Here is an 18,390-nt window from a genome sequence, read left to right as displayed (position 1 = left end):
TCTTCGAGATGATCATGCTGATGACTCCATCTACATCCAGATTGCAAATAAGAAAAAAAAACGCGATACCCGATACATCTGAGAAACTAACTTCAATTCGTTCATTTAAAATCGTTCAACTAACAATTTTAACATAAATCTATAGAATTAAATGATTCAAATCTATACAATTATTGTAAATAAATGCAGTGTTAAATCATGATTGAGCACAGCGTGATTTATGCCAATAATAAGATGTTTATGTAGATTTATAGACATGTTACGATTATGTTAAAATGGATTTATTATATTGTTAGTATAAGATTACATTCCAATAGCAAAACTTTAAAATTACGAAACTATACACATTACTTATTGATATACAATTAAAGCATATTATTAAATTATCAAAAGCGACAATTCATCAAGTAATTTATTTCAAACGTATTAGATTCGTGAAAAGACCTTTGTTTTTTTATAAATGGATAAGCTATTTTTTTTGCTGACATCAAAAGAATGGAAACGATTAGTTAAGAGTAAATTGCAGTAAATCGTGACTGATTAAATAAAATTAATTAAACTGTAGCAGATTCTGTTATGCCAATATCTATAATTATATTTGAAGAAAGAACAACAAAACAATTGTGGCGAATGGTATACCAAAACACTTATAATTTCGTGCTGCAACAATTTTTTTATTGTAATTAATATTTTGAAGGTGAAACGAAAAGGTTACACTCTATTAGAAGCAATCGGATATTTCTCTTGAAATCCGTCAGGCTTTCGCGAAATTAACATTTCAATCTGCATTTTTTGAAGTTCAAATTATAAAAAAAATATCATATAAAAAATATATATATATGGGAAAAGAATTGTATCGATTTCAAATCTAAATCTTAATTTGAAGTTTACTAATTCATTGATATATTTATTACATTTCTGTATGGTTTTTTTTTTAATCGAGGTTGAATTAAAGGAATTGTTATGTAAGATTTTCACGATATTCAAAGACTCGCCGCGTCTCCGGTTTTTATTGGTTCTAAATCTCGTTTATTCGTTTTGATTTGTAAACATCGTGTACAACTTCGTTTTTTTCTTCTTCTCCCATTTTACGAGCTCGTTCGAGATCCAAAATGGTAATTAATAATTTCATCAGATAAACTGTAATTTTCAATTTGCTTCCAGTAATCTTCTTTTAACCGTTCATTGAGAAACTTTCCGACTTATTTACTTTAATAATGAATGAATTTATTATCTTTACTTTAATTATTGATGAACGTTGATTGAATTATTTTGTTATTTACAAACAGGAAATTTATCAATAAATTAATTAGTAATAATTAAATTATGCGATTAATACTTTACAACAATATAATTAAGTAATATTTATAGTGATTAGTCATATAATCTACATATATTAATTTAATCATCGGTTATTACTAATTTCTATTTATTTCCAAGTTTTTTTTGTTCTATCAAATAAATTATTCAGAACAAAATTATCTTCAAACTGCGGATATTTATATGAAAAAGGTGTAATAAATTTTATAATTAGTGCATTAGATTTTCTTCCGAGTCATTAAAAGATTTGGAGTATTCGTTATGGTTTGATGCTCTTCGCAAGTTCACGTATTCAGAATACAAAAAAACAGGCGAAGAAACTGTACTTTTATGACTTTATTTAATAACAAAAATATTTTTGTTGTAAAATCCGTTAAAATGTAAAAGAATTGAAAAAAAAGTGTTTTTAACATGCCCATATTTCATTTACATTACGTTTAAAACCCATTTTTATTGATTTTTAATTGGAAAAAAGCTCATATTTCGTAAATCATGACTGTATGTTTTTTTTAATACATTAAAATTAAATGTTTATACAAGTCTAATTACTAGTGCAGTCGTAAAATATGTTAATTATATACGTGTTATACAACTTTTTTTTTCAAATTTAAATCTTATATAAACTGTATATTGTTTAAAATACATGTAATAAAATATGGTTTATGTGAGAAAGCGAAATAATTTATATATAAAGGAGTTACGAGTATTACAAAGTTATGTTAATTTAAAAAGAAACAATTCTCACCATGAGTTTAACCGTGTGTTGCGTAATTAATTGCATATTCGAATTGCATTATCAGTTCACGAATAATTGACCGAATTCTTTGTTTTATTTGTAAGAGACACAACTTGATATCAAGTTTGAAAAAGTATTTTGCATTTTTTTTTTAAATTTTCATTTCGTTATTATTTGCTGTTGTTTTTTTGTACTTGTTGTCGGTTTTAACTCGATCCGAAGAAGTTATTTTTGTTTCCCACCCAAGAATTTATGAAACCGATATCTGGGAGTCACGTCACGTTGCTGAATAACTTCTCCTCTGCGGTAAATCGGGGAAGGCCGTTATTCAATTACACTGCTGCAGGTTACGATAATTCATAGTGGATGATTCCATCTTTTCTTCACCGTAAACTCACTTCAGATCGAATACTAAATCTTACAAATATATTATATTTAGTTTTCTTTAATGTTATTACTCTGATGAAATCTTCATTGTTATAGTAAACTTACAAAGACTTCTTTAATGATTTATTTTTATTAATTTGTATTTCCTAGTAGATAATTCCATCTTTTCTTCATAGTAAACTTAAATATATAAGATATAACTTAGAAATAAAACTAAATTATCAATTGGAATATCAGGATTACTTCGATGAACTTTTCGTTCATATTAGTATATTTTTTAATTAAAAAATAACAATGTTTCACATAATTGTATATTAATTATCAAAATAAATGAAAAACAATAATGTAAAAGTATAAATTCTTAATGAATCTGTCTGTGATTATTACAACTATATGATCAATGCAAGTTACTTTAAAGCACTCATGGTAGTTTCGCAGAAGAGGATGTCCTCTTTAATGAAAATATGTTTTACCGTCCGTACTTAAGAGACATCTGCACTCTCATCCTATTGTGCGTTCAAGTGATGCGGGCTTATTTCATAGTTCTTCTCGCACAATGAGACATAAGCCGGAAATTCGAGAATTAATTGCGCAACACAACAAATATGTTTTGCTTTTATTTACATTTTTATTTATTATCATTTGTTAACAGCGTTTCGAAGAATATTTAAATTCATAAACACACCTACATGGAATTATATTAGTTTAAAGTTTAAACTTACGTAATTCCATTTACCTTTCAGTTAATATTCATTTATTTTCTTCATTTTTTTTTAATAAATATCAAAATATAGAAATATTTGGTAAATATTAGTTTAATCTGATACAAAACTTTAATTAATGTTTGGCATATAGTGAATTCCTATTAATTTAATATTTTTTTGAATGGAATAAAAATTTAATTAACAATTTCTCGTTTTTCAATTTATTTTCATTATGACTTAAGTTTCATTGCATAACTGCTTAATTAAAGGTTGAAAAACCATATAAAAAATATAATTTAACTTAATATTTGTCAGTTTCTAAATTTTTCACATTACGATTGCAATTTTTTTTATAAACTATAGTAAATACTTTCAGTCTATGTTATATAAGTTCCACACTTACTTAAGTATCTCAATAAAACATCTACATTAAACAAAATATGATTTAATATTTCAATAGTTATATTAATTACAGTAAATATTTTCAGACTATGTTTAAATGTTATATAAGTTCCACACTTATTTATGGATAAAATAAAACTTCTACATTAAACACGAAGCTTACTTATGTTTGTAAGACTTTCTCCTTGAGAAAATCCCCTTAGATAAGGAATAATCGTTGCCCATGTAAGAAACACGTTAATTACTGTTATCAAATCACGCGCGCCTTCTTCTCAAATTCGTTTATAGTTGTAAGTAAACAATTTGTTTAGCGTGTGCCATTCGGGCAACATGCACGAACGTCAGAGCGTTACGTAACCGGTCGAAATTCCAAGGAGGTGGTGGTAAACAATTGCTGTTTGTTCTTTGCTTCGAGCGGTCCTTCCCGAAGACACGAATTTCGTTACAGTTCTGAGACTTACCCTTGGTGTTGTTTGAGCGAACGTTTCGTATGGCATCGCTAATTTACCCGGTACGGGACGTGACCGATTAGAGGAAGAGAGTTAAGTCGAAGACAACAACAACAGCCAAAAAAAAAAGAAGGTAGAGGAGAAACATGCACATTTTTGCTTTCCTCTGGGTTTTATTTTAGCCAGTCCAGACCAGACAGCATGTGAAAGTCAAGAGACCGTCTCTCTGAAATACATTAAGTTTCACTCTCACAAAATTCGATGTATGTATTCAAAATAAGGAAACAAAGACGAAGGAAAAAAAAGACAAGGCGACGGACGGAATACATTAAGGCGACGAAAGACACGACGTCGAAAATTAGAAGCGATTTATTTTGAATGGAAAGTCGCTTTTCAGGGATTCATGAATTCTTATTTTATTCAGAGCAAATTGCCTGCTGCTGCGATCAAGAATTTTTATTTTTGTGAAACACCATTCCATTCCTCGTTGCACCTTGTAATACATCCATAATGAATACTTGTTTGTTTGTATGTATTTTTGTTGTTGTTGTTGCGTCGAAGAAGTAGTTATGAATCCGTGAGAGAGACGAGAACGCGTTGCGTAAGATACGATTTGCATGTTTCCCTTTGTGTTCCGTCTTATTGTCTTTTTCTCTCGAATCGTTCGGCTCATTAATCGTTGCGTAATCCGTTTGGGAGCGCTCGCATTTCCAGCAAAATTCCTTTCCACGTCTCACGCCAAAATAATTGAGGAAAAAAAAACCGATTGGAGTTAAAAAAAAAATCAATATTTGTCGCCCTATTGCACGATACATATTTGAACGAGATTAGATTACAAGAATGTACAACGCAACGCTTCGTGCATGGAGATACTCAGTAAATAAAGATTGTCGGTGTTCGTTGTTGGTGTCTGTGTCTGCTACAACAGTCGTCTCACATTGCATTGACGAAGCTCTGTAAAAGGTACGTTCATTCAATTAAAAAAGAAAACGAGAACTTCGCGCGAAGAAAGCGCGATTGTCGAGTGGTAACGAATTTCCATTGAACCGTGCTCGGATTAATGCGGACCTGATTAATGAGCGGTATTTAGATGCAGATTGGAAATAGTTCTTCTTGACCTCTCCGGATGCAAGGTGATTCCTATTTGAAAGTATCGGAAAGGAAAGTTTTCGCTGAAATTGCACACTCATTTTTTTTTCCTTCTCTCTTCTTAAATGCGCTAGGAGGAAAAATCAATTTGCACGAATCATTTATAATGACCGTGCGGAATAATTATACACGGATTGGCGATGGACTGAATTGCGGTGATTATCCACGATCATTCTCGGATTCTCCTTTCATAAAAAAAAAAAACGTACTTCTCTTTGGATTTTCTACAGTCAATCGCAAACATGTTTCAGTGCGTTCTCAAAGTCCTGATAATCATTAATCTTAGATAACGTCCAGATTAATAAGCCACGGTCTTAAATGTTTTTAAGATTAAGATCTGGGTCAAAGCGAATGAATTGTTTTTCTTTTCTTTCTTTAAACTATTTCCCAGACAATTCATTTAAAAACTACTTAGTTCTTAGTTTTGTATGTTAAATATTAAAATTTCGAGAACGGAAAATGCGCTTTCAAATCATATAGTGTAACCTCTGATCTTTATAGTATCTACAGATATCAGCTTTAATTAAAACCAAAAGACGTTATTTCATTTTTTTTTTGGAGAGACCAATAAAATATCAATTTAAATCACTTAGCGCAAAGTGATAATGCACTTTTTTAAAGAGTTATTATTAAATCTTTGAACCAATGTTGCAAATTTGATTTCATCATCAGCTTATCATCGTTTCTATTAGGATTAATTCCTGATAATTAAAACGAAATATACCAAATAAATATTACGCATTAATCTTAAATAAACAAACTAAAATTCCATACACTTTAAAGTGTACAAAGTATTAATAAATCAGTTAATTATTATTAGAATCCTAGTATAAATATCTCAAATCTCAAATGATTAATCTTGAAGAAACAATAACAATATTCTCTTACATTCACTTTTAATTATATAAAAGACTAATAATGCAGTCATTTGTTTTAAGGTTATTAATAAAGATTGAATTACTGTCCAATCTATTTGTTTCTGTCAGTTCCAATGATCCAGAAAGATCACTGCTTTGATTTGCTCGTTTGATGTATTTAGTGTGCTTTGATTAGATCACATTGAAAGGTCAGAGTGTGCACGGATATCTCCGTTGGATTCGTAGTTTAACCTTTGGCAATTATAGCTAACTGTTCGATGTCTGCGGCAATTTAGTTATTGTTAGGACGAATTTATTTAATTTAAATCTTATAAATTACTATGTTGAAATTCAGCTATATCTTTGTGTACTTCTTGGGCGGAAAGACCAATATAGTTCTCGTTTTACGAAATTTGAAAAATTGTTTGCTTAATTTACGAAATGAATTTATATCGATTTATTTTAATTATCTACAAGTTATTAACTCTATTGTAAAATCTATTTTTAGTGCATTTTATACTTTAAAGAAAACTTTTACCTGATGTGAAAAGGAATGATGTGAATTTGAAAAGCATTGTCGTAAAGCATAGATGTAATAATGCTTTAACCGCAAAAAAAACAGCAGCGTCGACTTTTCTCCGTGTAAACACCTGCTGTTTATGCAGTTATCAGTTGACGACAAAGAATATGGTGCGTGTGTGTCTACAAGGATTCTCGGTGTCGATGACTGATACCATGGGCGACTTGCGGGCTGCAGATTGTTTACCATTTCGTGGCGGCAAAGATGAAAAATTAACCATTACACAGCCTTTATATTTCAAATTGTAACACTTGCAAATGAAACAAAAAACGTAAATCTTTTCTTGCATAAACATTATGTACTTATTTATCTAAGTCAAAGTCTAATTTGTAAAGTTGTGTAAGTTAAATTAAATTTAGGTTTCTTTTTTTCTATTTGTAAATCTAATAGTAAGTAAAGGAAATTACAAAAATAGATTGAGAGGTCTTTTTTAACACCAAAGGGTAATTTACAAGTCAATCCTATCTAAAAATAGAGACCGTAATTTCTTTTAAAAAAACGTTCCATTCTCTTTAATTTCTATTTGTAATTTGTACTGAAAAAAGTACATTTGAAATACCTGATTGCAGGTATTTTGTAGTAAAATGCAAAACGGATTATAAACTGTATTTTATAATGTATTCATCCCACTAAAGAATGCATGGAAAATTATGAATATCGGATGGATGGTTTTGCCGGAAAATTAACATGCAAATCTGCAAAAGTTAACTGTAGCAAAGTCGTTACAAATTCAAAGAACTCAAACGTGAATTGATTTCTGAGGAGAGACTTTTAAGTGTACAATCAAGAATTACAAAGTTATATTGCTTATTATCAACAATAAATGATTGAATGTAATTTCAATTAATAAATAATTATTATTATATTAATGTAAAAAATCTGATTAATCTTTTTATTAAATAAAAATTGATTATGACAACAATGATTTATAACTGAGAAATGAAACTTTTTCACATATAAATAAATTGAATCGTTTTGTCAATATAGTTAATATTTAACACAGTAAATGTGTACTTCTGTTAGCTAATGTATGCATACATTCTAATTTGATAAGCAAATGTATTCATAATCATTGTAATTCAAACTTTTACTCGTGGAAACATACATTTATAGGAAAAGTAAACATAAATAATATGCATTAATTTAAACGTGTGCATTTGCTAGGAAAAAGTAATCGTTACTAACACATTTAAATCTAAATTTTTATAAGATGATTAATTTATGTATTCAAAATGGACTGCAAGTATTTGCTCATTGATTTATTGTATGGACTTTTTATTTTTGGTACGTAGTTACTAAATTTAATTTGAATTCTTAATTAACACATGGGTAGGTGTGCGTCCCCCGTGATGAACGTCTGCGACTTTATTTTTAAACTTTTCACGCCCTTTTGAGGGATCTTGCTTTCATCTCGTGATGCGGCGGACATGTCTGGCAGCAGTAAATAGAACTGCATTTCTTTGAATGTTAAATTGGTTATAGCAAGACCTAAAAAAGAAAGAAAACAAGTTCGATGTCCGAATGGAATCGGTTAAATTTCCTCGTCCGAAGAATCACTAATTCCGGAATCGAAAGTGACTGCGTGTGCTCTGGTTCTTAAACGTCTATTGTCTATTTGATTGTTCTTTCCATTTCGGGGAAAGTTCCTGCCAGGTGACAGTCTTCGTTAGACTGCAGACTGTCTAGGAGGTGGTGGTGCAGCAGAAGCAGCACGTGTGATCTCCCCCTGTCGCGTGTATATTATTCTTAGCAAATCTTCTGTGCGGCCCGGAAGCTCTCCACCATCGGAGCTGTTTCCTCTCTTTCAAACGGCTCGATCCGAACGGGGGATCTCTTGTATATTTATCCGATGCCTCTTCCCTCCGAGGGGTTGTAGCACTCGGTCGGTCTTCGGCCGCGAAGCCTCTCTTCACATATTCTCATCGGCGCGGCAGTCGGAGGGATGGGCCGCGAAAGTGAACACCATCGCAAGAAGTACCATCATCTGAGGTACCATCGCGATGCCAAGGGCATGGCCCTCCTTGCCCAGCACGGATACACCATCCACAGTACGTAAACCCTTAACAAACAAACAAACAAACAAACAACAACAAAAAACTTAAGATGCGCTTTTTATTTATTGCGGGATTTTGTAATTGGAATTCGTTAAACGATAATAATTACGAGCGGAGGGAATTTCCCTGAGGCTCTTGTTTTCTATGAAGTCTGCGACTTAGTGTGTGTGTGTGTTTGTTGCGCGCTCGTGGAATGGTTATTATGTAGAAAGAGCAAATGGTTTCGGAATTCCAAAAGGAAACGAGGTAATTCACGAGGCACAAGGTGATCTGGTTGGCTCTTACACAAACGACGAAGGGGCGCGCGGAAAGGAGTGAAATGAAAGAAAACAAAATAAGAAGCTTAAGAGAGGAACTCCCCAAGTTAAAGAACAAAAAAAAAACAAGACGCAAGAACGAAAATAAACAGAGAGAAAACGAAGACGATAAAAATAAATAAATGTAAAGAGGAAAAGAAAGAAAAGCGACGGCGCGCGGCATGCTTTATGAATTGTTACGTAAGATCAGTTCTGCTGCGTTCATTCATTCCACCTACGAAACGAGCAAAAAGGCAAGGAAGAGATGATCTAAGTTATTCCATCATAGCTGCTGCTGCCTGCATTCGTTTCTTTCATTCGTTTTTACATCATCATCCTCTTCCTCTCATTCTATATACTTCTTCTTGTACCGAGAATTCGCCGCAACGCCTTCGCGAAGAATGTAACCTTTTCCGTCGTCGCGGATTCCAACATCTCCATTTTTTTTATTTACTTATTTCTTTTTTGTTACATTGTGCAGATGAATAATTTTCGGATGGGAAATGCGATTGGACTTTGGTCCCAGTTTACACGTAAAAATATCTCTGTAAGATAATAAAGGTCGTCTCGATAAGTTTAATTATAGTTAAATACATTAATTAATGTGATAATACACTTTATGTTTCGTATAGTTGATCCTCGCTGCCTGCAATAAACAAGGCTCGATATTGAAAAAACGGGAAGTTTTCAATCCCTTATCTCGCTCGCATTCTGTTCGATCGCTTTAATTAGTTTGTAAACACATTTGTGAAATATTGATTTGTTAATTTTGCATTGAAATCTTCGACGTAGAACGTTTCCTGTTGAGCAAAGTGCATCAATATTGTTTTGAAATTGCTTATTTATAATTAATTTATAAATTTTAACAATTTGCAGAAAAAATAATAATAAATTTTCAAAACGGTTGTGTTGTCTACATTCATAATTTTCAAATATACTTTTATTATTAAAATTTGAAGTGGAAATTAAAAATATAACATTTTTGAAATTGAATATCTCTCAATGAAAGAATGAAACATTAGTAATTTGTTTGGTTTACAATTATACAACGAGATAACTTAGTAAAATAATATGTTTGATTTTCGTATTTATAAATGTTATCATTTAAAAAATACTTAATATTTAATATTTGCTGTATGATACATAGCTCGAAGATAAGAAAAAAAGGATGTATTTTTAATCTTTAAGTCTAATAAGATTTGTTTGTCTGATGACTATAGTTCTAAAACCTTTCTAGAATTATAAATTTATATTACGATTTAAATTAAATTTTACTTTTGTATAAAAGTTATATAAATTTAGTTAAAAACGTGTTAAATATGAATCTAAATCTTATAATTATTTCAGAATAACCAATTTTTTTTTATTAATAATTCAGCATTTCTTAGTAATTTTATACAAGTTGAAGATTCAAAGAAAAGAAATCATTATTAATCGGAATTAGATTATTCAATCACGATGCAAACATAAATATTATTCCAATTATATTTTGGATTTTTACACATTGATTCACAATGAATGAGATCATGGAAATTCTGACGATGACTTATCTAAAATTCGGAGAACAAAAAAATGATTACAAATTGTTAAATTATTTTGAAAAAAAAATAATTAAATTATATGTGGGAGTTAACTGTAATTTACTGTTTCGACTGAATGAAATTGCTGATGAAATACAATGTCATCCCGCATGTGGCGATAATTAGTTTTAGTATGTAAGATTTGTAAATATTTTTTTTTTAATAATTCTCGAAGGTCGTGAATCATCGAAAGTGAAGGATAACTGTTTCGCAAAGTAAAATAAATAACGTATCGTCGTGTGGGAACTTCTTAATTTCAACGAATCCGTTCGTCCTTGATTGATACGAATTCGCAAAATTGATAGTTGTGTTAATAATATCGATGTTTCTGCATATGCATGTGCAAACTTTCATTTGAATTGAGGCTTCACCTATCTATATTTAGTTCTGATTTCTGTTTTCGACTTTCATTTCAATTCAATTAAGGCGTCATCATCATCGGTCATTATAAATGACTTATGGAAAATAGTGGAAGGTCACAGCACATAAAAAAGCAAAGTTTTTTTTTATATGCATTAAATGAAACTTATATATTATTAATATAATCAATATTAACATTAATAGAAACGTGTAAGAAATTGCGTTAAACAAATATCATCAATCAAATAATCATCAATAATTTTACCGAAAGTAAAAAAACGTTATTTACTCACTCTGTGTAAATGTTATGATTACAAAGTTCCGGTACGTTTATTTACTTTTGTTCAATTTTTTTTTCATTCTCGTTTTGTAGAAGCACGTCCTCCTGTTCCACGAATGGATCTCCTTGCATTACTAACATCTGCCGTTTCCCGTTAAATATTTTGCTTCCGTTCGCCACCCGCAGCTTCATAAAATTGCATTTCATCTTCATCTATATTTAGTTTTGAGCTTTTCACACACAATATCCTTACAATTTTACTTCACGTTTTGTGGTTAATCCCTGTACAATACTTATACTTAACATTGCGGAAGAGATTACTGAATGTTCATTGAAATATTTCATATTAGAAATTTATTTTATTAACATAGATAATACCTCAGCAATGCCCTTGAATGATTTCTCAATATCTGTTAATTATACAACCACCTTATTTCACTGATATATAAGTCACTTTCTTACATAAATCTTATTAAAAAAAACTGCTTTAAATGCAAATTTGGCAACAAAAAAATCAACTAAACTAAATTAAGTCACTGTTTAAAAAAAAATATATAATTTACGCAACTTTTACTTTTTCAAATGTTTACTTTAATAAATAGTAAATTATATACAATTAGTTACACAAAATATGTCTTTGTAATACTAATTTTCTTTTTCCTTTTGTTGCATGAATCTACAGAATGTTAAGTTGTGTTTCGTGTACATTTTGAATTATAAAAACGAAAATACGTGTATAATTCCATTGCATGGCTGCGGCGTTTAAAACGTATAAATCCATTGTCTATGGAACGCAATCAATGTTTGCTACTAATTAGTTCGCTGCTTTGTTATTACGTTAGATAATTGCATGCATAATACATGTCCATGATTTACTGGTTTACCAGCATTATGCAAGAGTTCGTTACCATTTAAAATCATTATATTTTGAAAAAGAATAAATAAAAAACCTTTTTTCGACATTTCATTAATTCCATGGAACTGAACTTACATCATCAAATTTAGTCATAATAATTACACTTAATTATATTTTTTTCCTTTTTTTTGGGTTTAATTGGATAACAAGAATCCTAGTTTGATGTAAAACTGATGTGATTAAGTTGAGTTGTTTAAGGAAATGAAAACATTTCTTATTGTTTGTCAGTGTTAAGTGAACAAATCTAATTTTTGGTTTTGAAATAGGAATTACATAAATAATTAGAGAATGTTACGAATAACTAAATAGATTTTTCCTTTTGTGATAATTTTGTATGAGTTTCTTATAATTAGTAAAAGATACATTTTTTTTTATATATTGAAATGTTTAATATTTAAACTGATTCATGTACGTACCTACAAATTAATTAAAAAGAGATATAGTCCAATCTTTTGTAAAAATAGTTTTGATTTTTGGATTAATTATTAATTGTTAATGAACAAAGTCATAATCGTTCCTTCAGGATAAGATCGTATTAAGTTTTATTAATAGAAATCTTTTGTAAAAATTGATGTGATATTAAGATTAATTATGGTCTTAATAATAGTGGTATGATTATTAATTGTAAATGTAAAAGAACAAAGTAGAAATCGTTCCTCATTCTTCAGGATACGATCGTATTAAGTTCTTATGTACATACACACACCCATCAATGATTACACTAATAGCCCCCAATCATCTAAAATCTTAATGCCTTTCTAAGGAAACGCACGATCAAGCATATAATCACTTCTGATTGCGATTATTGTGTCCGTAATTGGCGTAGGTCTCTGCGTACTTTCGAAGAACGACGCAGCAGCAGTAACAGCAACAGCAGCGGCATTTCATTCTGAAGTGTAATTAATATTTACGGCCCCGTTCGCTGCACCGAGTTTGTTTAATTGATAAATAAATATTAGTCTTCTCGAGGCGAGATTACGCATACTATAATTATTATTACTATCGTCCGGAATCAAGTTCATTCACTCGCATTGTTTAAACAAATCCGCCGTCTATAATTAACCAGAATTTTATCTGAATCCAATGATGATGATCTTAGAGAGAGAGACGCGCGTGGGTTCGGTTAATTTAGTCGACATGAAATTACAATTACCGAAATATTAAGAGCCATCATCAAACTGAAGCGCGGATGGAATTAAGCGATTCGCGCACGTCGGCAATTTTAAATACAGGCGATGATTGTATTATATCTGTTGCGGTTATTGCGATACTCCGTAAGACATATGAGATCACCAGTGATGTCACGCAATACATAATATTCGTTATTTTTTTTTTGGTCAAGATTCAGTACTGTCCGCGCCGTTGCGTAATCCATCAAGCAAAAACAATAATCATTTTTTAGCACTTTCCGTTTGCTCTTCCTCATCGTCATTGGTGCATGTGACTTTCAGCAGCAGCAGCTCGATTCCAGGTCGACAGTTCCGATCGGTAAATGCAAACCAATCAATAACTATTTTATTAATTTTATCAGCGTTTCGTTGATAAGATATTATGAGTATACGAGTTCGAGCAATTTCGAATATCCATTTCGTGCTGTGTTCGATCGAGAGTTAGCTTGCAAAATTAATACAAGTATTTTTTTTAACTTAATATTTATTTACTAGATTGAAATTCGATTTCACATTAATTTATTTTTTTTGATAGTTTAAGTTAAGTGATTAAATGACCAAATAAATTGTCATGTCTTATTACAATGGTACGTATAATTTCCAAAATAATATTAGCGAGTGCTGCGATATTATTATCCACGGTTTAGTCTAATCTAATCTTTAGCTCATTGCAAAACTATGTTCAATACGTGTAAATATATATTATTATTTGTTTTTTTTTTGCTGACATTCAATATAATTTGCGTCGATTGTATCATCGACGCTTATAGAAGTCGACTAAGTATTAAGTTATTATAACAATGCTCTTGCACAGTTCACGACTGCGAAGTGCCACAATTATAGCAATTACGTTTATTCAAATCGGTCCAGGTTTCTCTCGTTGTCTCACCGATGATGTTGTTGTTGTTGTTGATGATGATGATGAGAAAGGACGGAGATGGAAGGGAATAAAACGAAGCGGAATTCTTCGAGCATTAGTATTGTGTTTTTATTTTACCTTTCACTAAACAACAAACACAGCAGCAGCAGCACGCTGCATTCCGCAGTCGGCAATAAAAATAATATCATTTAAGTTTTCATTGCACAAAACGAACACATTTTTACTTATTTTTTTTTGTTGCTTGCTTTCGTTTCTTCTCATCCTTCTGCGAAACGTTTAAAACGTTTCCAAACAATTTAATGCAATCGTAAAAAGTAAACTGATAATAAGGTTTTCTTTTTTGTTTTGTTTTAAATTGTTAATTTAGTTTTAAGTTAAACAATTTACATTCCATTCAAATTAACAATTCGAAAATGAAAGTTTGCAAAATGGCTAAAACTATTCAATATCTTGCATTTGCAATTACCTTTTCCTTCAATCGATTATGCTTTTGCAAGTATTGTGTAATATTATCTTAGCTTCGTTACATCATCGCTCTTTCATATAGAAATTTAATTTATTCACAATGCAAAATGTTTATAAAAACGCTGTTTCAGCTAAAAATCAATATATTTAAGTGTTTTCTTTTTAATTAGATTATCGATTGCACCAGATCATCGTTGATAAGTTCGATCGAAATCTTGAATTTATTTATTATTATTACGTTATATTCGGTTATTTCGTTTGTCGTTTGGAATGCGTTCTATAATCTTATTTATTTGCGGATCACGATATCATTGAATTTTCTTTCTTCGTACGCAATCACGTATCGATCGATGCGAACGATGAAATATTTGGAATCTAATTACGAGCATGTAAAATGAAAACGCACAAAAAAAATGAACGGTGAAATGAACGAGTACGCGTGATTAAAATGTTTGATTGCGCTACGTACGTGGCGACAATCGTTAATCTCTTCTGCTGCTGCTTGACCAAAGAATTTTTAACTTTGTCTTTTTCATTTCTATTCTATTTCGATTCTTGTAATTATCGCTGGTTTATTTTTTATGAAAACGTATGTTGTTTGCAATGTTGTTCTGGTTTTCTAATGGTTTTGTTCTTGTTGTTGTTTTGCAGTCGGTGGTCAAGTACATTATGATCAGAGTCGGAGGTCGGATATTCAGTACCGAACTAACATGACGCAGCGGGATGAGGTGCAAAAATTCGAGCACGGCCGCATCAAGGTCCTGCAGGAGGAACGTTTGCATATACAGAAAAAGACGTTTACGAAATGGATGAATTCGTTCCTGCAGAAGGTGAGGATGGAGGTGGAGGACCTCTTCGTCGACCTCGCCGATGGCCGGAAGCTTCTGAAGCTGCTGGAGATCATCTCCGGCGAGAAGCTGGCCAAACCGAATAACGGCAAGATGCGCGTGCACAAGATCGAGAACGTGAACAAGAGTTTAGCGTTCTTGCACACGAAAGTCCGTCTGGAGAGTATAGGAGCCGAGGATATAGTCGACGGAAATCCCCGGTTGATTCTCGGTCTGATATGGACCATCATCTTACGTTTCCAAATTCAGGAAATTGAAATCGATGTTGTAAGTTATCGCTTCGATTGCTTCTTAAATCCTTTACTAATTATGTTGTTGTTTTATTCTAGGATGAGGAGAACGAGAGTTCCGAAAAGAAATCTGCCAAAGATGCGTTACTGCTGTGGGCGCAAAGGAAGACGCACGGTTATCCGGGCGTCCAGATAAACGATTTTACGGGATCCTGGAGGAGCGGTCTGGGCTTCAACGCTCTGATTCACGCCCACAGACCTGACCTCTTCGATTTCAACCAGTTGCAACCTTTGAGGCATATCGATAACCTGAACCATGCTTTCGACGTGGCCAACAACGAACTGGGCATCCCCAGTCTTTTGGATGCTGAAGATATTGACATGAACAGACCGGACGAAAAGAGTATCATGACTTACGTGGCTTCTTACTATCACACTTTTGCGCGGATGAAGAACGAGGCCAAGAGCGGAAGGAGAATCGAAAAGATTATCGGCCAGATGATGCAGGCCGACAAGATGAAGACCAGATACGATAAACTCACAACGGATTTGTTGGAGTGGATTCAGAAGACGGTGGTGGCGTTGGAGGAACGCCCGTTCCCCAACTCGCTGGAAGGTATCCAACAACTCTTGATTAACTTTGGTATGTACAGGACGTTGGAAAAACCACCAAAGTACATCGAGCGCAGCGAAATTGAAGCTTTGTTCTTCAATATCAACACGCAGATGAAGGAGCTACGACAGCCGATCTTCACACCCGCCGATGGTAAATTACTGCAAGACATCGAGCGGGCTTGGGACCAATTGGAAAAGGCTGAGCATAGACGTGAAGTTGACCTAAGGGCGGAACTTAGACGACAAGAGAAACTGGAGTTGATCAATTACAAATTCGAAAAGAAGAGCATCTTGCGTGAAAATTACCTGAAAGAAATGATTCAAGTACTGTCAGATCCTAGGTACGGTTCCAACTTGACGCAGGTGGATGCAACAGTGAAAAAGCACGAAGCCATCTCCGCAGATATCTTGGCACGCGAAGAGCGCGTCTTAAACTTAACCCAGATGTGTCAAGAATTGGTGAAAGAGAAGTATAGGAATTCCGAGCGGGTAATAGCCAGAGAGGAAGAAGTTTTGACGAAATGGAAGGAACTGTTGGCTCTTCTTAATAAACATAAGTTCAATTTGAACCGAATTGGTAACGTTATGTCGTTATTACGTGAAATCGACACGGCACTCGCGAATGTCAATCAATTGAAGATGGATGTATCCTCAGTTGATACCGGAGTACATTTGCTGGCCGTAGAAGAGCTTCTACAAAAACACGCTCTTCAAGAACTGCAGATTACTTCACTGGGTGAAACGGAGCGCAGACTGAAGAGGTCCGTCGAGCAGATCATTGCTCAAAATCCCAAAGAGCAGGACATCATCAAAACAAAATTCGATGAGCTCGCCAATTCATTTAAGGAATTACAAAATATGAGCAAGAATCGTAGAGCTCTGCTCGAAGAGGCCCGCAACTTCTATCAGTTCTTACAAGATCAAGAAGACGAGGAAGCTTGGTTGATTGAGAAGCAGAGAATTTGCCAAGCGCCAATCACCGCCAAAGACTTGAGAGGTATTTTAAGTCTTCAGCAGAAACATAAATTGCTTTTGGACGAAATCAAAACACGCAAGAATAAGTTCGATCAACTGGGACACACTGGTCGTTTGTTGATCAATGAGAAACATCCGAGGGCCAAGGAAATTCAACATTGCATAGACACCAATCAGCAGGAATGGTCGACTTTGGAGAAGTTGGCCAACGAACGAACTAAACGTCTTCAAGACGCCGCGGAAACGTATCAATTTTACGCGGACGCCAATGAGGCTGACTCCTTTTTACACGAGAAGAAGTACATTTTAGAATCGCAAGACTACGGATCCGATGAGCCGAGCGCACAGGCGCTCCTCCAACGTCATCGCGATTTGCAAGGAGAGTTGAATGCGTACAATGGAGATATTCAGAGTCTGAACAACCAAGCGGAAAGATTAATTTCAGCTGGCATTTCGAACTTGGAGGAGGAAATACCGACGGAAGAATTGTTCGAGAACAAAATGATACCGATTGAAGTGTACGAAGATGAACCGGTGGAGAAAATCGAGTACCGCACCGTCTACGAGGAGCAAAAGGTTAGGCAAGTCAAGGCTCGATACCCGTACCATGACGATAGGATGTCGATGGCCAAAGGTGAAGTTATGTTTCTGTTGAGCGAAAACAATCCGGATTGGTGGTGCGTACGGAAAGCTGATGGTACCGACGGTTTCGCTCCGGCGAATTATCTTGAAGAGATTCAACCGCGTATCATCCAGAAGAAAGTGAACAAACCGGAGAAGGTACGCACGATTGAGAAGGTCAAGAAGACGAAAATGGTGATGCAAAAGGTTCCGGTGAGCGGTAACAAAGGTCAAAGGGTCACGAAGAAGACCGACGACTCGAACAGTGTACCCAAGAGGAGGAAGAATATTAACGATACCTACGATGAGTGCCAGGAGATGTCCGCAAAGAGACACGCGCTCCTGGAAGACGCCATCAGATTGTACAGGTTCTACAGAGAGTGCGACGATTTTGAAAAATGGATTAAAGACAAGGAGAAAATGTTGGCATCTGACGACCCCAATCAAAAAGTCGAGCAAGCCATTAACAAACATAAGGTAATTATTTATTAGATAAAATAGTTTATTTGTCATTAAA

The 18,390-nt window shown here is 33.2% G+C and overlaps 1 protein-coding gene across 5 annotated transcripts in view; it reads left to right on the top strand.

The window, feature by feature from the left end:
- Nucleotides 1–18,390, top strand: part of LOC108565542 (spectrin alpha chain, non-erythrocytic 1) — a 36,627-nt gene that overhangs the window by 8,315 nt on the left and 9,922 nt on the right. The window contains exons 1-3 of one of the 5 annotated variants that reach the window (XM_017925065.1): nt 4,891–4,961; nt 15,236–15,699; nt 15,762–18,350. In XM_017925065.1, coding sequence (XP_017780554.1) covers nt 15,295–15,699; nt 15,762–18,350 — 2,994 coding nt within the window. In that variant the 5' untranslated portion in view covers nt 4,891–4,961; nt 15,236–15,294. Of the gene's footprint in view, nt 1–4,890; nt 4,962–13,758; nt 13,827–15,235; nt 15,700–15,761; nt 18,351–18,390 lie in introns of those variants that run through there. The other 4 variants (XM_017925066.1, XM_017925062.1, XM_017925063.1 and 1 more) reach the window with 4 other exon arrangements.

Source organism: Nicrophorus vespilloides, unplaced genomic scaffold (assembly GCF_001412225.1).
Source record: "Nicrophorus vespilloides isolate i.1.1-1 unplaced genomic scaffold, Nicve_v1.0, whole genome shotgun sequence".
Taxonomy (NCBI): Eukaryota; Metazoa; Arthropoda; class Insecta; order Coleoptera; family Silphidae; genus Nicrophorus; species Nicrophorus vespilloides.
Note: the sequence above shows the minus strand (reverse complement) of the source record. Positions and strands in the feature narration are given on the sequence as shown.